Source organism: Marmota marmota, unplaced genomic scaffold, assembly GCF_001458135.2.
Source record: "Marmota marmota marmota unplaced genomic scaffold, marMar, whole genome shotgun sequence".
Lineage (NCBI taxonomy): Eukaryota > Metazoa > Chordata > Mammalia > Rodentia > Sciuridae > Marmota > Marmota marmota.
In genome coordinates, this window is record NW_025999899.1 from 2,662,628 (window position 1) to 2,688,572 (window position 25,945).

Genomic DNA, 25,945 nt, shown 5'->3' on the forward strand with positions numbered 1-25,945 from the left:
CCTCATATATGGAACCAGCTCTCAGAAGGGGCTGACACTCCACATCCATCCAGGCCATCAAAGTCCTCTGGAGTTGGATTCCCCTGAGGACCAGCATGCTGGTTCATAGGCAGCAAGTATTGTCAACTACCTACCATGCTCCAGAGACATTTCTAGGTGCCCGGGTACAATACTGAAAGAGATAAAAATCAGTAGGGCAGACAATAAATACGAAATGTTAAATGATAAAATGTTAGCATCTAATTTAAGAGCAGAGTCAGAAGAATGGGGAGGTGTGAGAGGGTAACTGCCCATTCCATAGGGAGCAGGCAGGCTTCCTTGAGAAGAGGACATCTTAAAAATGTGTTCAGCAATAGTTTTTTAAAGTTCCAGCATTACTCTGGAACAGGATAGCACAGTGATTTACTTGGCATGTATAGAATGTGGCAAAATCTGAAAGTTGGCATTTTACAACACAGATGCTGAAAATTCAGAAGTGTCACCTCAGGAGCCAATAGAGGAAAAGGCAGTTACTCCCAACCCTGAGCAGGTGTTCGCTGAGTGTTCCCAGAAGAGGATTTTGGGATTACTAGCAGCCATGTTACCTCCCCTAAAGTCGGTAAGAAACAGGCAGCATTTCTTTGTAAAGGGGGTAATGTCATACTCAGAAAAAAAAAAAAAATGTTGTTATACTAGATGCTGAAGCAGACTGTTAATAATAGTCATCTGTGTACCCCTGAGGGAGGAATTTTCAATTAAAATTATTTTCTTCATTGAGTCCCCACTACATTTTGTATGTATGTATGTTTATACGTGTATGTGTGTGTGTGTGTGTGTGTGTGTGTGTGTAGTATATATTACAATTTACTGGCTTTATTATAATCATTTTTCTATTATTTTATTTTGAAAAATTTTAAGCTAAGAAAAATTTGAAAGAATGAATGAAAATCTATATAGATTTACTAGTTGTGAATTTATCTCTGCATATTTACATATTGCTTATATTTTTTTCCAAGTTTTGAAAATAACTTGAAATGATCACTGACACTTCAGCATGTGTCTCCTAAAAAGACAATCTTCTATATAACTACAGTGTCATCATCATATTTTAAAATTTTAACATTGATAGAGTAGTTTTATCTTATATAGAGGCTATATACAGATTTTTCTAAAATATTCCTTCAAGCATTTTTTTAAAAAAATCAGAATCCACTGAAGAATTGCATTGCATTTACATGGCATACTTATTAGTCTCTTTTAATCGATTTTTCTCTCCTTTTTGTTTGTTGTTTGTTTTGATAACTTAATCCCAAAGTCTTCAAAGAGTCTAGACAGTTCAGATATGTCTTCATTATTTTTTATAATTTTCTGGACTCTGCATATTTTTCTTTTTAAAACAAAATTGTAGTTGTAGATGGACAGCATGCATTTATTTTATTTGTTTATTTTTTTATGCAGTGCTAAGGATTGAACCCAGTGCCTCCATGTGCTAGGCAAGCATTCTGCCACTAAGCTACAGCCCCAGCCCCATAATGAAGTTCTTTTTGAACTTCAGAATAATTTTTTACCAAGGATTCAGCTAGCACTTTCATTGAATTTACATATTAATTTAGGAATTACTGACATCTTTATAAGAGTCTCCTTTTTTTTGTGGGAGGGGGGTTGAACAGAGAGGAATTGGACAGAACATTGATGAAACAGAATTTCTCAAGTCTGCAGAGTTTTGGGGAAAGGAGGTGTCCCCAGTACCAGAGATTTGGTCCTCAGATCTTTTGATCCAAGGGCCTTTTTTAGTGTTTGCTGGGAGATGCTCAGACTTAGCAATAATTTTTGCTTGAGAGTTGAAAATGATTAACGAATCAGTCACAGTTCACAGGGGCATGTGTCTGACATGAAAAGCAATGTGTTCCTCTTGGTATATAAATGTACAGGGATAAAGAATGAGTAATAAATTCATACTGATTCCTGCAGTTATCATCATAAACCACAGGTTCATTCTAGTTTTTTCCTTTTTTGTCTTTATAACTCCTGTCTTTAACAGTGAGATCCGAGATCCCATTATCATTTATATGATTACTTATTTGATCAACCTCCCAGCTGCCATTCTTCTTCTTTCAGAGGTGTCCTTGTCTCCCTCTAGACTCTTGACACTCTGCCCTGTGCCTCTACTGGTGAATACTTCCTTTCCGTGCCTGGGGCTATCCTGATGTCAGGGTACCCCCTTGCATTGAGGCCACCCTCACCCACAGCAGGCTGTTACTCAGCACAACATTCTCCTTAGGCTTCATGAAAATGCATGCCAGGCTAAACTCCCCACATGGACGCCCTCACCCCTCCACATGTGCTCAGACACTCACTTCAGGCTGCACTGCCACACTGATGCCCCCATTCAGAGCTCAACTCTTGACTCTTGAGCGTGATTCCTGGGAATGCCTTCCTCAACCCATTTGTACTCTGCTGTTCCTGATATGGAAACTCTTTGCCCCATGCTTGGGCTCTGACTGCAGCCCACACCAGCCCAGTCCTTATCTAGATGCCTTCTTCATTCTTGGACACCAGTAACCCCACAGGCTGCCCCTTCAAGGGCATGCCTTCTTGAGAATCATTTTTTATTTCTGAGAACATTTTTTGTTGTTGTTCTTCGGTGCTTTGTTTTCATATTATACACATAGTGCCCTCTTGAATCACACTGTAGATAACAACTCACACCGTGCTCCCTCTTGGTATATAAACCTAGCGAGAGAGAGAATGAATCATAAATTCATTCCAATCCCTGTAATTATCATTGTAAACCACAGGCTCTTTATCTAAATGGTATTTATAATGAAGAATTGGAAACAAAGTAAGTTAATGGGCAGTATTTAAAGAAAGAAAAATAACTTTAAAATTGCTAATTTGTTTTACATGTGTTACATGTTAATGTACTTAGAAAAAGGTTGAAAGGCTATTCATTAATCCGTTAATAGCTGTTATCTCCTGGACATTGGTGAAGGGGCAGATTATGGAAAGCATTAATTTTTGTGTATTTCTGAGTTATTTAATTATTTTACAATGGACATATCAGGAGGGGAAAACATCCAAACATTTAAGTTTACTTTTTAGGGTAAAGGAATTGGAAAGTAGGACCATAAGATGATACTCAAGAATATTTATTTTGCAATTGATCATACACGTGCCATTTATGAAAGCCATTGCATAATTCTTTTGGCACTAGGCCAGTTGTGAATAATACTCAAAGGGGATGAAGAGTTTAGCTGGTCTGGTTGCGTGGATCCTCTACTGAAGAGCTCTCCCCTCTCTTGGCAGGGTCCCACAGTTCCCCTGATAGACCTGGAACATGTCCTCCCACTCATGTTTCAGGTTGTCATCTCCAATGCAGGCCACCTGAATGAAACCTACCACCTCACCCTGGGTCTTCTTGGCCAGTTAATCGTCCGTCTTTTACCAGCAGAGGTAGATGCCGCAGTGATCAAGGTTCTCTCAGCCAAACACAACCTGTTTGCTGCAGGGGACAGTGCCATTGTGCCAGATGGCTGGAAGACCACCCACCTACTCTTTAGCCTGGGAGCTGTATGTCTAGACAGGTAACCTTGGTTCTCACTCACCCGCCACCCCCACACCACTCACTGTGGTGTCCATTTAGGTCAGAGGACTGACTGGTGATACATTTTAGGTGCTACAGTGCTGTTGTCTGAGAATTTCCTTTGGCCATAGAATTGGTTTAATGGAAATGCTGTCATTCCACATTAAACGGCTGAGCCTCAGCACTGCCTGCTGATTTAACACTCTGATGATTCATATTCTGGTGTATTTTTCCCTGAGAGCATTAAATGTAGGTCTTGGGGTTAAAAATCTATTTCCTATGAAAGGAACATAACCACAATACCAAATTTGGAAAACAGAAATGAAGAAAAAAAGTCAGCCTAATTTGCACCATATTAATACATCAGCTATTTTAGTGTATTTACTCCTGAGCCATTTTTCTGTGTGTAAATGTGAGTGTGCATGTGTGCATATGCACAGGTGACTTTTTATAGAGATTTTTGAAACCATGCTTGTAGGCTACCAACCAGCATCATTCTGTAGTTTTAAAACTAATTAATGAGTAGCCCTTTGCCTCTGGGTCTGCCTTGGAGTATAGTGAGCTGTAACCAGTTGAGTTTGGAGCCTTGTGCTCTGCCACCTAATGGAGCTCTTGCCTTCCAGCCGGGTGGGCCTAGACTGGGCATGCTCCATGGCCGAGATCCTGCGGTCACTCAACAGTGCCCCTCTGTGGCGAGACGTCATTGCCACCTTCACAGACCACTGCATCAAGCAGCTGCCTTTCCAGCTGAAGCACACCAATATCTTCACCCTGCTGGTGCTGGTTGGCTTCCCTCAGGTACAGCAATCAAAGGTCTGCTCACCCCCTCCAGTCCTCATCATGCTTATCAAAGACTTTGTGACGTATATACATACTGGTATATTTTTTCAAGATTGTGGGGTGGGGTGGTTTGTTCAACTTGCTTTTTTTCTTTGTGTGTGTGTGTGTGTGTGTGTGTGTGTTTTCTGGTGGTGCCAGGGATTGAACCCAGGGCCTCACACTTTCAGCTTGCATTTTTAAGTTTACCCATTCGATTCATTTTACTAACTGGTAATTGGCTTTGAGTAATGAATAACTGTAATGTATTAAATTACAAAGAACGTCAAAAATTGTCTTTCCCTCTGGCATTTATCTTGATCTCATTTCTAATCTTCATGTCTCTCAACTGACTGAGACAAAGAGGGCTATAAAAATATGGCATGTCTGCAGGGGCAAATCAATTCTGTGCTAGGTGTGTGCGATATCCTTTGGACTTAGAGATAAAAAGAGCCCTATCCTTAAGTGCTTGTTGAAGTCTGAGGCACAAGAAAAAGGCCCGAATTTGTCCGTGAATACTCTTTCCTGTCTCAGTGTGCTGTTGAGTTTCCTTTTCTGTCTCTCTCTCATGTTTTAGGTTCTTTGTGTGGGGACCCGCTGTGTTTATATGGATAATGCCAATGAGCCCCATAATGTGATCATCTTGAAGCACTTTACTGAGAAGAACAGGGCTGTGATTGTGGATGTCAAAACTCGGAAAAGGAAAACAGGTTTTCAACATATTTACTTTTTCTAAGAATGGAATAAATTGTCTAATCCTTGCATGCCCTAAAATCAATGAAGATATTATGGTTCTTTCCCCTGCATATGACTTCTTTAGAAAGCAAGTTCCCAAGCTACTTTTTCTTGATCTCTGAAATAATGTGATAGAACATAATTTTGAAGGCCCTTTTCCATGCTATAATTTTGTGTATATAGCTCTATTTTTTCAATTGGACAAATATTTAGGTTTTGAACATTTCATTTTACCATTTGCAGGTATCATTTGTTTTCTTATGGGTAATTTTAACATAAAGCCAGGTGACTGCACACTGAAGATTATGTTGGTATCAGTATGACTTTTTATTTTGTTTTACTTAAAATATTACAACTTAAGTTCTTTTGACTTAATTTTCAAACCCCAAACAGTATGGAGTATCTAACCATTATGTTCTCCGTTCAGCTTCTGAAGTAATCAGCTTTCTCCTCAGCTTTAGCACTAAGCAGTGCCAGTGTTGTTAGAATATTTTTTAGTTGTAGTTGTTGATGGACCTTTATTTTATTTATTTATTTATTTTTATGTGGTGCTGAGGATTGAACCCAGTTCCTTACACATCCTAGGTAAGCACTCTACCACTGAGCTACATTCCCAGCACAATCTGAGGGTTTTTTTGGCATATGAATGAATGTTCAGTAGTTCCCCAACCATTTGTTGAGCAAATTGTCCTTTCTCTATTGAGTTATCTTGGTACCTTTGTTAGAAATTAATTGGCTTATATGCATATATCTATTCATATAAGATTCTATTATGTTTCATTTTTCTCTATGTCTGTCTTTTACATCAGTACAACACTCTCTTGACTGTTTTATTCTACTAAGACTTGAAATCTGATTCTTTAACTTTTTCTTCTTTTGGAAAATTTCTTTGGCTCTTCTAGATTTTTGCCTTTCTACATAAATTTTAGAATCAGCTTGTCATTTTGTATTAAAGAAATTGCTGGTAATTGACTGGCATTGCATAGAATCTATAGATCTGCTTTGGGAAAATTGACTTCAAACTCTGAGTTTTTTTGATTCATAAGCATGATATATATCTCTCCATTTATCTAGGGAATAAATTTAAACTCAGAAAATTTAGGTCTTTAATTTTTGTCAGCCTGACATAGGGTATTAAACTGCCTTCTCTCATTCCTGAATTGGTAATTTGTATCTTTTCCTAGACAGACATTTATTATTTGATTTTTTTTTTTTAAATATTTATTTATTTATTTATTTTTTAGTTTTCGGCAGGCACAACATCTTTGTTTGTATGTGGTGCTGAGGATCGAACCTGGGCTGCACGCATGCCAGGCGAGCGCGCTACCGCTTGAGCCACATCCCCAGCCCCTATTATTTGATTTTTTTTTCAAAGGATTTTTTTTTCCTTCCTTCCTCCCTTCTTTCCTTCTTTTTTTCCTTTCTTCCTTCCCTCCCTCCCTCCCTCTCTTTGCCAGGAGCACTTAATAACTGAACCACATCCCCAGTCCTTTTTACTTTTTATTTTGAGACAGGATCTCACTGAGTTTCTTAGAGCCTTGCTAAGTTGCCGAAGCTGGCTTTGAGCACATGTTCTTCCTGCCTCAGCCTCCCAAGTCACTGGGATTACAGGCGTGCACCACTGAGCCTGGCCCTCTTGTTTTCTGTTTTATTAATTTCTGCTCTGATCATTATTCATTTCTCTGTTTATGCTTGTTGTGGGCTTAATATCTTTTTTTGCTTTTTCTGACTTCTTAAATTGGAAATCATCACTGATTAAAGAACTTTCTTCTTTGCCCTAGCATCTTACTGCTATGAATTTCTCTCTATTTGTGGTTTTAACCATATCTCACAATTTTTGATATGTTATACTGTCATTTTCATTAAGGTCAGAATATTTTCTATTTTGTAATTTCTTATTTGCTCTGTGGATTATTTTAAAGTTCTTTCTGTTATTGATTTCAAGTTTAATTCCTTTATAGTCAGAGAGCATACTGAGACTATTGCAGCTTAGTTTTGGGTTTAAAATTTGACTTTTTTGTGAAGGCTTCATGAGCACTTGAAGAAAATGAGTGTACTTTGTTGTTGGTGGAGTGTCTCACATATGTTATTTAGATCAAGTCAATTAACAGTGTTATGAAAGTCTTCCATACCCTTTCTGATCTTCTGCTTTTTCTAACAATTACTGAAAAAGACTGTTGAAAGTATTGTTCATTCTCGTTTCATTATGAGGTGTTCCTTTTTATCCTTGATGATAGTTTTTTTGTTGTTGTTTGTTTGTTTGGTACAGAGATTGATCTCAGGGGCATGTGACCACTCAGCCCATCCCCAGCCCTATTTTATATTTTATTTAGAGACAAGATCTCACTGAGTTGCTTAGTGCCTCACTTTTGCTGAGGCTGGTTTTGAACTCACGATCCTCCTGCCTCAGCCTCCTGAGCTACTGGGATCACAGGCGTGGGCTACTGCTCCTGGCAATAATAGTTCTTGTTCCGAAATCTACATTAATATTTGTATAAGGTATCCTGCTTTTTTGAAAAAAAAAATAGCACTTGCATGACATGTCCTTTTACTTTAAACATGCATGATTTGACATTTAAAATCAATCTCTTGGCCCACCAGGCCCACTGCCTCCTTGGGGCTACAGCTCTTGGCATGCCCCACACTCTTTTAGCCCTCTGCCTGCCTCTCCTTCTTCTCCTCCCAGAGCCATAGAAGTGGAGCCACTGCCACAGTCACAGCCACAGGCACAATGGCATCTGAAGTTACAGAGAATGATGAAGTTATCAAAGTTTTTCATGATAGAAATTAAGGAAATCTAATACATAAGGGAAGATCAAAAAAAAGAAAGAAAGCAGTTCTCTTCTGTTCAAACAATGACAAATGAAAAATAATTGTAGAGAAGCAAAGCAGATCTTGGTGAGTGACATTGGTAATACTGTGGAGGACCCCTGCACATCTTTTGTGAAGTTACCTCTGAATGACTACCAATGTGCTTTGTATGATGCCACATACAAAATGATTCTAAAAAAGAAGATCTAGTATTTATATTCTGGGTTCCTAAAAGTGCACCCTTAAAAAATAGGATTACTTATGGTAGCTCTAAAGATGCCATTAAAAGAAATGTACAGGTATTAAACACAAGTGGCAGGTAAATTACTTGGATGATATTAAGGACCAGTCAACACGTGAAGAGAAATTGGGAGGCAATATAGTAGTTTCACTTGAAGGAAGGCCATTTATCAAATGACTGTCAAGTGCCATCTGGATCTTAAGGGGTCTTCATTTCTCCAGCTCAGTCTGTTGGAGAATGTCAGCATTTGGTGTTTCTTGTTTTTTGTTTTTTTCCCTTTCCACTAGGCCCTTGCAACACAATGAGTGAAAGAGAGATTTGTTTAAGCAGCCTGCCAGTGATTGCCAGACTCTTTAATATGGTTACTTTTATGTAGAATCTACGCCCCCCAAAAATAAATAAATAAATAAATAATATGAATTTCTTGTAGATAGTGCATTGTGAAGGGGTCTTCTTTTTTAATCCAATCTGATAATGCCTGCCTTTCTCTCCCTCTCTCCCCCTCTCTGTCTCTCCACCTATCCCGCCCCCCAGTCCAAGGAATTAAACCCAAATATGCTTTACTACTTAGCTACATCTCCAGCCCTATTTATTTATTTTTTGAAACAGAGTCTCAATTAGTTGCTGAAGCTGGCCTCGAATTTGCAGTCTTCCCACTTCATCCTCTGTAGTAGTTGGGTTTACAGGTGTGTGCCACCACATCTGGCTGATCCCTATCTTTCAATTGAATTGTTTAAATTTTACATTTAATGAAGTTATCGGGTTGGTTGAGTTTAAATCTACTATCTTCTTACTTATTTTCTATTTGTCTCATCTATTCTTGGTTCCCTTTTTTCCTTCTGCCGCCTTTTAGAGTTTTTAGTTTTTATTTTTTGGTACTGGGTATTGAACCCAGGGGCACATTACCACTGAGCTACATCTCCAACCCTTTTTATTTTTTGAGACACAGCCTTGTTAAGTTGCTTAGGGCTTTGCTAAGTTCCTGAAGCTCGTCTTGAACTTGTGATCCTCCTGCCTCATCCTCCCGAGAGACTGAGATTACAGGCATGGGCCATCACCCCCTACTTGCTTTATTCTTCTTTAATGATTCCATTTTATCTTCACTACTGGCTTTTTAACTCTGTTTCTTTATATTCTTTTCAATTTTTCTTTTTTCAATGCATACTACATAAGCACCCTACCCTTGAGCTACAGCCCTATCTCTAGCCCTACTTCTTTCTTTCTTTCTCTTTTATTTTTAGTGGTTGCGATTGTTCTAAGGTTTATATTGTACAATTTTAACTCATCCAGAGTCTACCTTCAAATATTATATCATTTCCCAATAAAGTAAAAATATTATAACATTTATTTCCATTTCTTGCACTCATTCTTTGTGTTATTGTTGCCACACATTTTATTCTACATGATATAAATGTCACATTTTTTTCCTTTAAAAACATTAGAAACTTAAAAAATAGGTGGATGCAGTGGTGCATGCCTGTAATCCTAGTAGTTCAGGAAGATCGAAAGTCCAAAGCCAGCCTCAGCAACTTAGTGAGGCCCTAAGCAATTTATCAAGACTCTGTCTCAAAATTTTAAAAAGGGACTGGGATGTAGTTCAATGGTTAAGTACCCCTGGGTTCAATCCCTGGTACCAAAAAATGTATATAAATTATATCTTATGTTTAGTTACATGTTTAGTATTTCTAGTGTTCTTCATTCCTTTATATAGATTCCATTTTTCATGTAGTATCATTTTTATTTGGCCTGAGAAATTTCACATAGCGTTTCTTAAAGTGGAGATTTGCTGCTACAGAATCTCTTAGTTTGTCTAGAGATGTTCATTTTTACCTTATCTTTGGAAGATTTTTTCTGGGTAAAAATTTCTCATCTGAGAGTTTTCTTTGAATACTTTAAAGAGGAGTTGCTCATTGTCTTCTAACAAGCATAGAATTTTGGCATGAAGTCTTCTGTCATTCTTTTTTTTCCTCCACAGTTTTTTCTTAGTGCATATAGTTGCACATATGATGGGATCTGTTACATATTCATGCATAAAATGTAACAATATAATTTGGTCTGTGTCACTCCTCAGCATACCCCCTCCCTTCCTTCAAATGTTTTTTTCTATCTTCTCCCAGGACATCTTCACTCTATGTGGTGAAAAGACAGAATAGTTCCAGCTTTGTTTGAACTTCAGAAATTGTTATGCTTACTGCTTTTTGGTATTTATTTCTCTTGCCCTAGATAGTTTCCTTTCACATATATGCAGGTCAATATTAGCCTAAGACTTATGAGGAACCCTCTTGAATCTCTAAAGCTTTCTCCTACCCACCTCTCTCTCTCTCTTTATATATATATTTTTTAATATTCTGCCCCATAAATTCTAGCTGCCTTGACTTCCCTAAACTTCAGTCTCCATCTCCTCAGTTCCTTGAGATTTCTCCACTCTTCTGGGACATCTGCTTCCTGCCCTGCAGCCTTGAAATTGTCTCCAGATTTCTGGTGCACTGAGGAGCTAATCTAGTTTACATCCTTTTTCTCAGGGATCTTAATCCTGCACTACCTATTGCCCAATGTTTGAAAAACATTGTTTCATATGTTTTCCTCATTGTTCTAGCTGCCTAAGTGGAAGAGTGAATCAATTATCTTACTCCATCCACCTTGTTTGGAAGTGACAATCTCACATACTGTTTTTTGAAGATGACCCACTTGGCATTGTGAATTATCCCTCTTATTTGCTCAGTAGATGGGTGACCCAGTACCATTTTTGTGCTCACCTTCAAGCTGGCCTTAAATATAGTGACTACAATTGAGCCCAGGAGATTGTTTCTGCATTTCTTCTTTTAATAAGGCATATACTCTAGAAGAGATTTGGCTACAGGAAGCATTAACTATACTTTTTCTGCCTTTTTCTTCCTGTCCGCTCTCTCTCTCTCCAGTGAAAGACTACCAGCTGGTCCAGAAGGGAGGAGGACAAGAATGCAGTGACTCTCAAGCCCAACTGAGCCAATATTCCCAGCACTTTGCCTTTATCGCCAGTCACCTTCTGCAAACCAGCATGGATAGCTATTGTTCCGAGGCTGTAGAAGCAACTTGGATCCTATCCCTGGCCCTCAAAGGTTTATACAAAACACTAAAGGTAATGGTGAGCCTCTTCCATTTCATAATAGTTCTGGCTGTGATTTGACATCTGCAGGAGATTAACAAGGGAGAAATTCCATCTGATTTCAGTGAATGGTTAATCATAGGATCTTGATTATTTTTAGAAATGGTTGGGGCCTTACACAAAGATAAATAAAATTTTCCCAATAGATTTTTCTATGTTTTTTGTACTGTTTCATGAGCTAGGGTATTATGACTTCATGAGGACATGACCTTGGCAAGTGAGAACAAAAGACTTCCGAATGGCAGCTCCTCTGGTTCATTGTAGGAGCTGGGAGGAAAAATAAAGGGTGTTAGCATCCCATTGGATCTTTAAGCAACAGGGTTCGTCATTGGGGTAGAAGGAAGTAGACAAGTTAATGAGTTGGGTGATATTTGGTAAACTATTGACTAGTGTGGTCTTCTTGCCCTGGGGGTGCTGGTGGAGAAGAGGATCTTTCAAGGATGCATTTCAGCTCACTTGGAGTTTGTAGTCCCTTGACTCTGAAGAGTATTCAGTGGTAGAACTGGTGGCAAGGTCACAGAAGGGACTCAGAAACCACAGGAGACTGGACTTACCGCCCTGGGCCAGCCTTAATTTAAGGGTTTGTAGTTGTCAGGTTTTTTTGGTTTTTGTGTTTTGGTTTTATTGTTGTTGTTTTGTTTTGGGGTTTTTTTGTTTGTTTGTTTGTTTGTTTTTTATATTTATTTTTAGTTGTAGTTGGACACAATACCTTTATTTTTTATTGATTTATTTTTAATGGGGTGCTGAGGATCGAACCCAGGGCCTCGCACATGTGAAGCGAGTGCTCTACCACTGAGCCACAAGCCCAGCCCCTGTGTTTTTTTTTTTTTTTTTTTCATTCATGGCATTTATCACAATGTCTGATTGATTTCTTTGTTTACATTGTAGTAGGAACAGGAAAATAAACTCCTTTGGGGAAGAAATCTTTGAATCCTTCACTTATTAAATATTTGTTGAGCTTAATTGCCAAACAGAACTAAGTATGTAGTAGTGAATGAAAAAGGTCCCTGCACTCACAGATCTTCCACTTTAACCATCCAGAGGCTATAAGGAGCCTGCAAAGAAGACTGCCTTGGGCAGAAAAAGCCTTCTGAAGAGATAAAATTTGAGGTAATCGGTTAGAAGTCAGCCTTGGAAAACAGAGCAGGAAGAGTAGCAAGCTCCAGACCTTACAGAGGAAGAGGCATGATTGTCACAGAGCTGAAATAACAACCTCTGGGGCTTTGGAGGATGAGGCCAGAGAATCAGACAGGAAGCCTTGTCAACCATGATGAGGGGCTTGGGTTTTAGCCTCCACGGCATTGGGAAGCTCTGGGAAGGTAAAGCTGAGGGATATTACATATAGTTAAGTTTCAAAAATGTTTGTTGAATTAATGAATTAAAGAGTGAATGAGCAGACAGAGGGTTATGGTTAAGGTTCTTTCTACTGACTCTAGAATTTTCCCTGGAAGGTGAGTCTAGGCCACCAGAGTTGAGATTAGTCTCTAAGAAAAGCTTGCTTCTTTCCAATTGACCTTTATCTTCTTTACTCTGAAGTGGCAGTAAATCATTCTTTTTCTCTTTGGCAGGCTCATGGTTTTGAAGAAACCCATGCAACCTTTCTTCAGACTGATCTGCTGAAGCTGTTGGTGAAAAAGTGCAGCAAAGGGACCGGTTTCAGTAAAACATGGCTCCTCCGGGACCTGGAAGTAAGGGACAAAGATGGCTCCTGCTACTCCTGCCTGGTGCAAGTCTACAGGCCTAGAAGCTAGAAGCGAAAGCTTATTCTGGCTGCTTCTGCCCTGTGCACTATAATTCTTTACAGTTTTTAAAACTCTGCCTTGTTTCTGTCTTCCCTTTTGGAATTAGGAATTATGACACCTGTCCTCCCCTGTCAAGGAAAATGAATTTGATGTTTGTTCAAAGAACATTGAGAAGTATATTATGGAAGCACATAATTGACCATTATATCATGTAATAAAGTGTGCCCTTGAATTATTATTTCCCTTTTTAAAAAGTTCCTTGAACTAATCAGTTTCTAAATTTGTTCTCACTTATGTTTATTTTATGAGGGATTTCAGTTTATAATTTAATTTTATTGCTATTTCCCTGAGGCCTTAGATTTTTCTTAGTGGAGTTACTGTGGTTCCCTGAGGACTTTCTGTGCCAAGTATGCACTCCAGGTGCAGGCATAGCTGCTGCTGCAGCAGGGGTAGTACACCTGCCACCCTTGGTGGCACAGAGGCCTGAACTGGAAGAAGTTATTCTGAGTACCAGAGGAGGTTGGCTTAGGGTTAAGAAAATATTCTAAAATATGAGAGAGCATTTTTTTTTTCTGATTTAAAAATGGGAAAGAGGGCTGGGGTTGTGGCTCAGTCGTGGAGCGCTCGCCTAGTGTGTGTGGGGCCCTGGGTTCAATCCTCAGCACCACATATAAATAAAATAAAGGTATTTTGTCCATCTACAACTTAAAAATATACATTAAAAAATGGGAAAGTTTTACCATTTATTTTATTTGTTTATTTATTTGTTCTTTTTAGTTGACATGACAGTAGAATGTGCTTTGACATATCATACCTGGAGTATAACTTCCCATTCTTATGGTTGTACATGATGTGGAGTTACATTGGTTGTGTATTCTTATATGAACATAGGAAAGTTATGTCTGATTGATTCTACTGTCTTTCCTATTCTCATCCTCCCACTTTCCCCCATATGAGAAAGCATTTGAACTCTGATCTTAGAGAATGTTTTAGAGTATTTTTGTTACTTAAACAATAGAACCATACTGCAGAAAATTTCAAAAATATAAAGGAAAGAAAAACTCCAGATTTCACTTTCAAACACAGCTACCATTAGCATTTTGTATATTTCCTTCTAATTTTTTTTCTACATATCTGTAGTAGAAATGTAAATTTATATTGCACAATTCATATACTATTCAAATAAATTGAGGTCATATGACAGGCATTTTTCTCAGTTGCTATGCAGTTTTCATAGCTACAATTTTGGGCTTGACTTTGACATACTAGGGATTGAACCCAGGGCCTCATACATGCTAGGCAAGTTCTTTACCTCTGAGCTACATTCCCAGCCCTATAATCACTGTTTTTGATGGCTATATATGATACAGGAAGGTGCTTTGCAGTTTTTGGTTTGGTTTGTTTTGGTTTTTGCCTTTATTGATACTTCACTGACTGTATTTTGAATAGAACGTTTTACATATTTTATACTCTTCCTAAAGATGAATTACTAGGTCAAAGAATATGAACATTTTTATAGCCCTTTACAGTTTATCAGAACAAGTTTTGAAAGTATAATATCAGTTTACACTGTCATGGAAAAGTTAATAAACTTCAGAACCTCCATGGTTATTATTAGCATTTCTTCTATTTCAAGTGCAATTGAACACTTTTTCATGTTTCTGTACTAATTTTACATGTTTTATATGAATTATAATGTCTTAAAAAGTTAAGTAAAATATTTTCTTCCTTTACATGGTTAAAGAACTGTGTTGTCTTCTCACCCACTGAATATTACCTTTCTGCCCTACTTGATTTCCTCTCCATGTAGATTCTGTCCATCATGCTGTATTCCTCAAAAAAGGAGATCAGCACTCTGGCTGAACATGGAGAACTTGAACTGGATGAGCGAGGGGACCAAGAGGAAGAGGTGGAACGACCAGTCAGTAGTCCTGGAGACTCAGATCAGAAAAAGCTAGACCCTCTGGAAGGCCTGGATGAGCCCACCAGAATATGTTTCTTGGTATGTTCTTGGGTTATTGTGCAGATGGAGCATGGCTTTGCAGGTGTGGGTTCTTTTTGGTACAGGCTGAGCTTTAGCCTAAACATGAAATGCTTCAGTCTCATGTCTTTAGAATTCACTTGTTAAAGACTAAGTCTACATGTTATGCAGAATTGATCCAGAAAAATGGAAAAGTGCCAAAGAAATAGTTTTAAATGTTTTTAGTCGTGGACCCAAAAGCTGTCAATCCTCTCTCCCATAAAATACATATTCAATTTTACATATACTTATAAAATTTTGCATGTAATTTCCAGAATAAATAAAGCCCTAAGGCCTATCTATGAACTCCCAAATGATAGTCTCTTTTCCCTTCTCAGAAATACTCTTACTTTCCCACATTAACTACTTTTGTTTGGAATAATGTGAAATGAGTGGAACTTGGACTTCAGAGAGTCTAACTATATGAAGAGTAAGCAGAGAGTGCAGAATATATACCAGAAAAACAGTGTTTAAAAAAATCTCAAAAGAAAGTATAGTTGGGGCTGGGGTTGTGGCTCAGTGGTAGAGCACTTGCCTGGCATGTGTGAGGCACTGCATTCGATTCTTAGCACAGCATATAAATAAATAAAAATAAAGGTCCATTGACAATTAAAAATTAAAAATAAATAAAGTATAGTGCTTAGGTTTGTGTGCTGGTTGTCAAACCTGAGTATGGGACAGCTACAGAGAAGCTGGCAGGGAATGACGAATATTAACTATTAGAATTGTGTGTTTTGTTGTCATCATCTTTTCTTTGAATTTACAATAATAATGTAAGTTTTATAGTTCATGTTTTAATGCTTTATAATTTTATGTGCTTTTTAAAATTACCTGTATAATATTCTTCAATCATAACCTGTAGTAACTTTTGAGATATGGTTTTTATCCCTTCTAATTTCAGATTCTCACTAACGTGTTGAAACACTGCTCATCGTTTCTCTTTTGCTTCCTCCTATGCCTTTAGATGGCTCATGATGCCCTCAATGCCCCTCTGCACATTCTCCGGGCCATATTTGAGCTGCAGATGAAAAAGACCGATTCTTTCTTCCTGGAAGTTCAGAAGAGGTAAGGGACATTTAATTGCACCACAGTGTGCCAAGTGAGACAGCAGTTGAGGGTAGGAGGATGAGCCAGCTGCTAGTGGGATCCAGAAAGAAGCCCTGCCAGGCCAGGCTCAGGAAGGATGCTGGTTTGTAGTTCTTTGTGGAGTCACGTGAAAGGTAACTGTGCTGCACTGCATGGATCACCAAGAAGTATGTGGTTGGCTTTCTTGGAAAAGGATACCTATGCAGTCAGCCTCTTAGAGCAAACCCATTTTATGGATGCAGTCACTGGGCTGTCTCTCATATGTGACCCCAATGAGCAGACAGTACAGAGGAGGCATTTTTGCTCAAAAGGGTTTTTTTTTTGGTTTTGGATTTGGTTTTTCACCATTATAAATTATTTTCCTGGCTTTGTCTCAATAGTGATTATGTAATTAATAATATTCCTTTCTCTTGGCCAAGAGGTTCAGAGGTTGTTCATGGGCTTAGCTCATCAATTTGTTTAGAACTTCATGTATCTGCAATCTGATCTCCTCCTCTATCTCCAGATCCTAATTTTAACTTCTTGAGTGTGTGTGTGTGTGTGTGTGTGTGTGCATGTACACACATGCACATGCATACATATATGGTCCTATAAATGAATCCCAGGGCCTCACTCATGCTAGGCAAGCACTCTACCACTGGGCTGCACCCCCACCCCTTTGACTTCTTATTCTAATTTATCACAAATTCTAATTTAATTTTTTATTCATGTTTCTATTCTATCATATATCTCTTTTTTATATATTGCCTTAAGTCCTTAGTGAGATGAAGCAGAGGCTGTGAGACGATGACTGTCAGGGATAGTTGAAGCTGCTATAACTTAAAAAGCAGGAATATTACAGATCAAGACAAATAGAATTTTTATTTCATGTAACAGTCCAGGGTTGGTGACAGTTCTGCCCCATAAAGTAATCTAGTGATCCCAAGGGTGTTATCCTCATGTGTGTAATCAAAGCTAGCTCATTCTCACCATCTCTGGGTCCATTTCAGAGGAAAGATAAGAGGGAGAGAGAGGAGCACATCTTTAGTCCAATTGTTTGAGGGTAGTCTCTGGATGGGGCACAATACCTCACTCACCTCCAGTTGGCAAGAATCTAGTTGCATGTACATCAGGCTGCTGGGGCTGGGCACCATGTCTCTAGCTGGGTGACTGGGTCTCCTGCTAGAATTCCAGGGAACCTTGTTTCTAAAAGAGAAACAGAATAGATCCTGAAGGACAGTTTTTATTCTCTACACACATGAATGAATAAATGCTGTGACTCCAATATATAGAATATAGAGAGTAATACTGTAATTGCATACTTACCGGAAAATAGTCCTGATAACATTCTGACAAATTTGATTACAGGTGAAACTCTTGTCTTTGTACATTTGATGTACCCAACTTTGTGTATTTTTCCCTTCAGGTTTGATGGAGATGAGCTCACCACAGATGAAAGGATACGGTCTCTGGCTCAGAGGTGGCAGCCCAGTAGAAGTTTGAGACTGGAAGAGCAGAGCGCCAAAGCTATGGATACAGACATGATTATCTTGCCATGCTTGGTATGTCACTCACCTTGGGAACAAAGTGTCTGCACCCCCCTCCCCCACTGTGAAAAGGCCAGACCTTTGTAACAGTGGTCTTGGCTTTGTAGTCCTGGCCTGCACGCTGCAACCAAGCCACTGCTGAATCAAACCCTGTGACCCAGAAGCTGATCTCCAGCACGGAGAGCGAGCTACAGCAGAGCTACGCCAAGCAGCGCCGTAGCAAGAGTGCTGCCCTCCTGCACAAGGAGCTGAACTGCAAGAGCAAGAGGGCTGTCCGGGACTACCTCTTCCGAGTGAATGAAGCCACAGCTGTCCTCTATGCCCGCCATGTGCTTGCCTCCCTGCTAGCCGAGTGGCCCAGGCATGTGCCAGTGAGCGAGGACATCCTGGAGCTAAGTGGCCCTGCACACATGACCTATATTTTGGATATGTTCATGCAGCTGGAGGAAAAACACCAGTGGGAGAAGGTAGTTAAACATATTAAGCTTATGCACTCATCCTCCAGGCTCTGCCCTTTCCTCCCTATCTCAGTGGCCCCTGTCTCAGTTTGGATAGGCTTCTGGAGTTAGTTCCCAACAGATATGAAGCAGCAAAGGTAGAGTCACTGTTGATTCTCCCATAGATTGACTTGGAGCAGAGTTTACAATCTAGCACAGACTTGATGCTCAGAGAATGTTGGCAATAGTGGTCCCATGAAACCTGCCTGGGTTCTGCCTCTGTTGTTTACACCTACACATCATACAACTCTCCTAGGTAGTCTTTGTGTTTTCTTGTCCCAGAGTCTCACATAATACAAAGTCCAGAGGACAGGGTTAGTGAGGACTCTCTGGTAGCCTGTTTCCATGATATAGGAAGACAGAGGTTTTTGTCTTCTGTTTTAAAGCATCATTTCTAGAATGTCAACTCAGGTTAGATGCTCTGTTCATACCTGTGTTACATCATGACCCCAGATATCGTAGGTGGAGATCAAGCCAGAGCGGCTTTTCCAAGACTCCTGGCCTCTGGGTAGCAGAGCTGGAGTCTCACCAGGGTCTCTGTCCAATTCTCTAATCTTAACTTTCAAGCTGAAGGCCATTTTCTGTTGTTTTTAAACTAAGTCTTCAATTTGTTTTTTAAAGTAATGCTGAGTGAGAAGCCTCTCTTCCACTTCGTACTACCTAGAAGCAGAGGACCCAACATAGCAGAAGACATCCTGGCCTAGAACTCAGCAGCCCTGGCTACTTCTTTCAGCTGAATCAGAAAGTTTTGTCACCATCTTTCCATTTCAAATGCAGAAATCTCAAGTCACATTTAGTACTTTTCCATTCTATCCCCCTGGCCTACATGCACGTGGTGTCTTCTAACCCTTAGTTCATCCATCTAAGAATACCACCAGTTTCTAAGTCTCTTCTAGGTCATTTGCCAGTGACACAGCCCTGGAGATGCTTGCAGTTCTCTAGTTATATTTATTTTCTGGATACAAGGGAATTATTATGCCCCTAGTAGTCCTTCTCTTGGACATGTCCTTCCTCCATTCATATCCTATGGATCTACTCACTCTATACTTCATCCTGGCCATTAATCACTGTGTGCTGGAATTACTTAACCAGAGGTTCCTCTACCTGCTCAGCTAGTATCTCTTTGGGGGCCAGGATCATCTCTGATTGGTTTTATTAGTTCTTTCAGACTTCTTAGAAGTAGCATTTTTCTGAAAAGACTTCAATATTTTGATTTACAGCAGAGACCTGGTTGAGTTAGAAGTGGCCAATGGGTTGGTTTTGCGGGGAAAGGGTGGCAGAGACTTGTTTTGGATCCAGGATGATGCTAGAACCTTTGGGTGGACCTTGGGCCAAGGTAGGCTCTCCCTCCTTCCTCCTGAGGCCATTGGCAGGTCCTGCCCTTAGTTGCCTTGTGTCCCACCAGATCCTACAGAAGGTGCTGCAGGGCTGCCGAGAGAACATGCTGGGGACCATGGCCCTGGCTGCCTGCCAGTTCATGGAGGAGCCAGGAATGGAGGTGCAAGTGAGGGAATCGAAACACCCCTATAACAACAACACCAGCTTTGAGGTATGGCCTGAGCAGTTCCCTCACATCCTCCCTCAGTAGCTCTTCCCTTCATAGCCCTGACAAAGAAAGTGCTTCCTTCTGCACCCTGCTGTCTCTTCTCTGAAGCTGAGTCTCCCTTCTCCTCACCTTCCTTGTCTTAGTAGGGGGAAAATGGCCCTCTGGCTCCAGGAGGGAGTTTACTTTTTCCCACACAAGCTCCTCAGAGTAAATCCTTGGCTTCTGGTGGCAGTGAGTGTGTGGCTCTAGTTTAGCCTTGCTCTTCAACTGTCTCCTGGAGACCTGGCCACACCTTAGTGACTCCAGCCCCATTTTTAATTACCAGAACCAAAAAGCCTCATCTTTTCCACCCTTAATTTGTATCTAAACAGAGAGAGAGGAATTTGGATGAACCAGGGGTGGGGCAGCCTCAATTATTCTCAACAATAGCACGTGCCATTTTTCAGCCCTTTAGAAATGCTGGAGTTGGCAAGACCTAAGCTTCCGAGTGGAAAGCATCCTACAGCAACAGGGTGGGTGCCGAAAGCTGGTTTAGAACTCACCTGCTGCTCAGCTGAGATGTTTTGCAGTAGTCCACCTCACCCTCTCCGTCCAAGCTTCTTCTTTACTGGGCTCCATTCCCACTCCCCAGACCTCACAGAATCTCTGATCAGCCACCAAGTCGTGCCCCATAGAGTATCATACTGTCTTCCCTGTCTCCCCCCAACTGTCTTCTCCTTCTGTGGGGTTCCTGCTGCTGCTCCTTCCTGACTCCCCACCTCTGGTCTGGCCCCAGCCCAGCCTGTCTCTAAGCAGTTGTAGAGTGACCCTTCTTTAGTCAAGACCAAGGCTTTCTCCTTTCTAAGGCACACCCTGCTGTCCAAAGAGAGCCTGAAGACGCCAGACCTTTCCAGTGCTGCTCCTTTCCTGAAGACTCCCCAGTGTGTTCATGTGCCCCTTTCTCCTGATAAGTTTCTCCTTTGTCTTTGTTTTTCACAACAACCTGACCACCCCTACACTGGACCCTTTTCTGCCTGTCCTGCTGTGCCCTACTCTGCACCACACTGCGGTCTTTGTGTTCTCCATGTCCCAGCTGGACTGAGAGCCCCTGGAGGGCAGGATTCTGACTTACTCATTCTCATACCCCCAGTTGCTATGACAGTCACAGTGGTACCCAGTGGTCAGTAGTGATGGAAGCATTCTTTGTCACTCCTCCCTAGGATAAAGTTCACATTCCTGGTGCAATCTACCTCTCAATCAAATTTGACCCTCAGTGCAACACAGAGGAAGGCTGTGACGAATTAGCCATGTCTAGCAGCAGTGACTTTCAGCAGGATCGACACAATTTCAGCGGGTCTCAACAGAAATGGAAAGATTTTGAGCTTCCAGGTAGTAAAAAAAAATACTCAGTCATATAGACTCTTCACATGAAGGCTTTAAGTGTAATACTGAGAAGGGAAATTATTGGAGGATTTCAAATTGAACTTAATACATTCATTGGCAACACCTCAGTTGCCATTCCCTGTTGCTCCTGTTTCCTGATGTGTCTTTGATTCTTTGTGACCCAGGAGATACTCTGTACTACCGATTTACCTCTGACATGAGCAACACTGAGTGGGGCTACAAATTCACCGTGACAGCTGGACACCTAGGGCGATTCCAGACAGGTGTGTGCTCTACTCTTTCCGTTCGTATAGTTTGCTGGCCAGGACTTTCTGTAGCTGTTAGTGGCATCGTGTCACTGATCTTCATTAACTTTAAAGCAAGTACTTTTCTCTAAGGCTTCCCAAAGGTATCTCACAAACTTCATGCCTGCCTTTCTTAGATATGATATGTTTGGCTAATTGTAAACGTGAATGGTCAGATAAAAGAGCCATCTGTTGAGACCAAAATAAGACTCTGGTTCCCTTGGAATTTGCCAAGACATTTTGTAAAAAATGATAAACTGAGAATGTTGTTCCTGTTTTCCTGTATTTTTACAAAAAGCTTAGTTTCAGCTAAAATTTTAATGATCACAATTATTTTATCCTATTTATTAAAACCTGTGCAGTTTATAATATATTATTTTTATAAACTGTTTATAAAATTTATAATTCTTAATGTACTTAATTGTTAGAGTTGGTTTTTAAAATACTTGTGTTTTGGGGGATTGGCCAGGGTTCGAGATTTTGAAACAGATGCTGTCAGAAGAAAGGGTCGTGCCTCATCTCCCATTGGGCAAAATTTGGGAATGGCTGGTGGGCGTTGCTTGTCGCCAAACTGGTCACCAGCGACTAAAAGCCATCCACTTACTTCTGAGGATTGTGCACTGTTGCACCCACAGGTAGGCTCCGAGTCATTTGTTGGCCATATGGATTGCAGATGTCTCCCCCCACCCTATGGCTTGCTTTTTTTCTCTCTGTTGGTAGTGTCTTGATAAAAAGGCTTATGTAATTTTAATGTCTTCCATTTCATCTATCATTTCCGTTAGTACTTTGGGTATCCTGTTTAAATAATTTTTGCGATACTTAAAGGTCATGAAGATATCTCATATGTTACCTTCTAGAAGCTTGTTTTTCCTTGCACACTTTGCTCTATAGTCCACCATACAGGTCTCCACTTGTTCTTCAGAGACCACTTTTTCCCTCACCCGCTTGCAGCACTACCCTTGTCCACACATGCATAAGTCTGTTTCTGTTCACTCTTGTTTCTTTGGTCTTTTGGCTATCCATCTGACAGTATCACACTGTTTAGATTATAGCTTTATAATAGAGATAACAGAGTTACATATCTAAGAGTATAAGTCCTTCGCTTAGTTCATCTTCATGATTATCTTGAGTTTTTTGGTAGCAGGGATTGAACCCAGGGGGAGTTAACCACTTAGCCACATCCCCCACCTTTTTCTTTCCTGAGGCTGACTTTGAACTTGTGATTCTCCTACCTCAGCCTCCTGAGCCACTGGGATTACAGGTGTGTGCCACCATGCCCCGCTGTCTTGGATATTTTTTTTAATATTTATTTTTTAGTAAAAGTAGTTGGACATGATACCTTTATTTTATTTATATGTGGTGCTGAGGATTGAACCCAGGGCCCCGCACGTACTAGACAAACACTCTACTGATGAGCCACAACCCCAGCCCCTATCTTAGGTATTTTTAACCTTGTGCACTTCATTTTACAATCAGTTTGTTAATTTCTTCGTGCTTCCATACCTGCATATACATATACACACACACACACACACACACACACACGAGCACGCACGCACATTTTCACACATGCATACCTGTCTCACCTAAGGAAAATTTTTTTTTTTTTTTTTTTTTGCAGTACTAAGATTGAACTCAGAGCTTTCACATGCAAGGCAAGCACTCTATCATTGAGCTATACCTCAAAGCACCCTAATAAGATTTTGATGGACTCTATAGATCAATTTGAGGAGAATCAAGTCCTCTAATCCACAACCATTATATCTTCCGCCATATTTAGTTCTTCATAATATATCATAGTTTTCTTTTTTTTAATATTTATTTTTTAGTTAGACACAATATCTTTATTTATTTATTTTTATGTGGTGCTGAGGATCAAACCCAGGACCTCGCATGTACTAGGCGAGTGCTCTACCACTGAGCCACAATTCCAGCCCCTCATAGTTTTCTATGTAGACAACTTGCACAACATTTTTTAAAATTTATTTCTAGGGTTTAATGTTTTTGATGCTATTATAATTAATAATTTAAACTTATTTTTGTTTTTGCTGAAATATGCATATCTCAGCAAAAGACTAAACAATTTGATATATATTTATATATTGCCCTAATATCTAGTAACCTTGATAAAATTTTTGTTTGTTCTTTTTTTGTGGTACTAGAGATTGAACTGAGGGGCACTCCACCACTGAGCTACATTCCCAGCCCTTTTTGTTTTTTATTTTGAGACAGGATCTTTCTAAGTTGTCCAGACTGTCCTGGACTTACAATCCTCTTGCCTCAGCCTCCCAAGTAACTGGGATTACAGGTGTGTGCCACCATACACAGTTTAAATTTTTTTATTCTAAGAGTGAGTGTACAGGGCTGGGGATGTGGCTCAAGCGGTAGCGCGCTCGCCTGGCATGCGTGCGGCCCGGGTTCAATCCTCAGCACCACATACAGCAAAGATGTTGTGTCCGCCGAAAACTAAAAAATAAATATTAAAAATTCTCTCACTCTCTTTAAAAAAAAAAAAAAGAGTGAGTGTACATGTAGATAAAACAGTGCTCAGTCATGTCGTGTACATTTTATATTTAATTCTTAGAAACAATTTTTTGTCTTTTACACTAGCTGGTACCTCCAATATAATGTTGAATAGAAGTAGGAATTGCAGGCATTATTTGCCTTATTCTTCCTCTCACAAGAAAGGTGATGGACCCCCATCTGTTAGGAATTCCATTTTCCTGCATCTTTCTGTCATTTTTAAGGCATATAGACATATAGAATGCTAGCCAAAATAGGCTGATGATATTTGGAATAAAAGGTTGTCTTCTGTTGTCATATAGAGTTGCTGTTTCAGAAAAACTTTATTCCCGCTGAGGTTGTAGTCCAGTGGTAGAGTGCTTGCCTCACATGCATGAGGCACTGGGTTCAATCCTTAGCACCACATAAAAGTAAATAAAAATAAAGATATTGTATCCATTTACAGCTAAACAAAATTAGAAAAAAAAAAAAAAACTTTATTCACTGGACAGGGTGACACATACCTGTAACGTTACTCAGGAGACTGAGGCAAGAGGATCATAAGTTTGAAACCAGCCTCAGCAACTTAGTGAGACCCTAAGCAATTTAGTGAGACCCTGTCTCAAAATAAAATTTTAAAAGGCTAGGGATGTAGTTCAGCGGCAGAGCGTTTACATAGCATGCATAAGGCCGTGGGTTCAATTCCTAATATCACCAATAAATAAATAAAGGACTCTCCAATTCAGGTAAGAAAAATGACAGCTCATGAAGTCAGACATAGGGTGGTGTCAGGGAGGGAGAGAGGGAAAGCTAGACATGGTTGCTGTTACCACCATGTCCTCATATGCAGGCATCAAGGTTCTCTTAGCCCCATGTGGACTTCCAATGAGAGCTATTTGGGTGAATACATCTGTAGTCTGAAGTCTGGCAGAGCTGTAGTTTGCAGGTCTTTGCCAGTCTTCTTCCAGTAGAGACACTCCTGCACTCCTCAAGGGAGCTCCCAAGATACCTTGCCACCCTTGGCTGTTTGCTCCTTAGAAAGTTAGAGATATGCTGGCCTGTGAGCTTGGCCTAGAGGCCAAACCAGAGTAGTACCCCCAGGGGAGGGAGGCCAGACTAGTTGGGTGCCTTTATCTCACATTCCTAGTGCTTTCCTAAAAATTAGCTGGAAAGTGTCTCTATAAAGTCTGGGATGTGACTCAGAGGAAGAACACTTATCTAGCATGCTTGAGGCCCTGGGTTCAATCCTCAGTGCTGTAACAACAAAAAAAGGAAAAGACACTGTCTCTATAAATCAAATTAAATTGCATTTTCCTGTTTGCTTATTCCTCTGAGGGAAAACTGTTGACTTAAGATACCACTTAAGTGGACAGAATTCTTTTTCAAGTCATAAGAGAAAAAGCAAAGAGAAAAGGCAAAATCATTACGTGTGTGTATGTGTGTGTGTGAGAGAGAGAGAGAGAGAGAGAGAGAGAGAGAGAGAGAGATCATATAGTAAGCCCCAGAATATTACTGATTTTCTGCTTTTCCTTCTCTGAAGAATGCAGAGCTAGAATCACAGCACACCCTCCACTGAAACACAGGCCCTGGATTCTGTTCTCCTCAGGGGTCTGAAAAGGACTCTGCTTTTCTTAGGCACTCTCTGGTTGAGCAACCTTGCAAGCAAATTTTCTGTGTTTTACAAGCCTAGCATCAAAATAATGGTTGCTGTCATGATATTTTAAGTAGTTCTGTTTTTCACTTTTAAATTATCTTTTGTGTGTGTGGTGTTACATCTTGCTTTCTTTCACTTAACATTTGTCTTCAGATTTTCCCACTGTCATTGGAAGGTCTTCCCAACAGTCATTTTTAAAGATGCACACACAAAAAAAAAAATCAATAAGAGAGCTCATGTATAATGGCATAATTTGGCGTGAACATACTTTATATACAGAATTACGAAAAATTGTGCTGTGAATGGATAATTATGAATGTAATGCATTCCACTATTGTCATGTATGTAAGAAATTTTAAAAACAAAAAAAAAAAAAGATGCACAATATAATTCTA

The 25,945-nt window shown here is 39.9% G+C and overlaps 1 protein-coding gene and 1 pseudogene across 4 annotated transcripts in view; both read left to right on the plus strand.

The window, feature by feature from the left end:
* Nucleotides 1-25,945, plus strand: part of Zzef1 (zinc finger ZZ-type and EF-hand domain containing 1) — a 116,108-nt gene that overhangs the window by 84,703 nt on the left and 5,460 nt on the right. For 3 of the 4 annotated variants that reach the window (XM_015505889.2, XM_048798398.1, XM_048798399.1), the window contains 14 exons: nucleotides 459-598; nucleotides 3,286-3,563; nucleotides 4,186-4,360; nucleotides 4,956-5,088; nucleotides 11,084-11,283; nucleotides 12,879-12,998; nucleotides 14,863-15,054; nucleotides 16,037-16,137; nucleotides 17,564-17,699; nucleotides 17,792-18,151; nucleotides 19,587-19,730; nucleotides 20,927-21,095; nucleotides 21,275-21,373; nucleotides 21,864-22,029. In XM_015505889.2, coding sequence (XP_015361375.1) covers nucleotides 459-598; nucleotides 3,286-3,563; nucleotides 4,186-4,360; nucleotides 4,956-5,088; nucleotides 11,084-11,283; nucleotides 12,879-12,998; nucleotides 14,863-15,054; nucleotides 16,037-16,137; nucleotides 17,564-17,699; nucleotides 17,792-18,151; nucleotides 19,587-19,730; nucleotides 20,927-21,095; nucleotides 21,275-21,373; nucleotides 21,864-22,029 — 2,413 coding nt within the window. The remainder of the gene's footprint in view (nucleotides 1-458; nucleotides 599-3,285; nucleotides 3,564-4,185; nucleotides 4,361-4,955; nucleotides 5,089-11,083; nucleotides 11,284-12,878; nucleotides 12,999-14,862; nucleotides 15,055-16,036; nucleotides 16,138-17,563; nucleotides 17,700-17,791; nucleotides 18,152-19,586; nucleotides 19,731-20,926; nucleotides 21,096-21,274; nucleotides 21,374-21,863; nucleotides 22,030-25,945) is intronic. The other variant, XM_048798397.1, reaches the window with a different exon arrangement.
* On the plus strand, nucleotides 6,672-9,080 carry LOC107159338 (annotated as a pseudogene).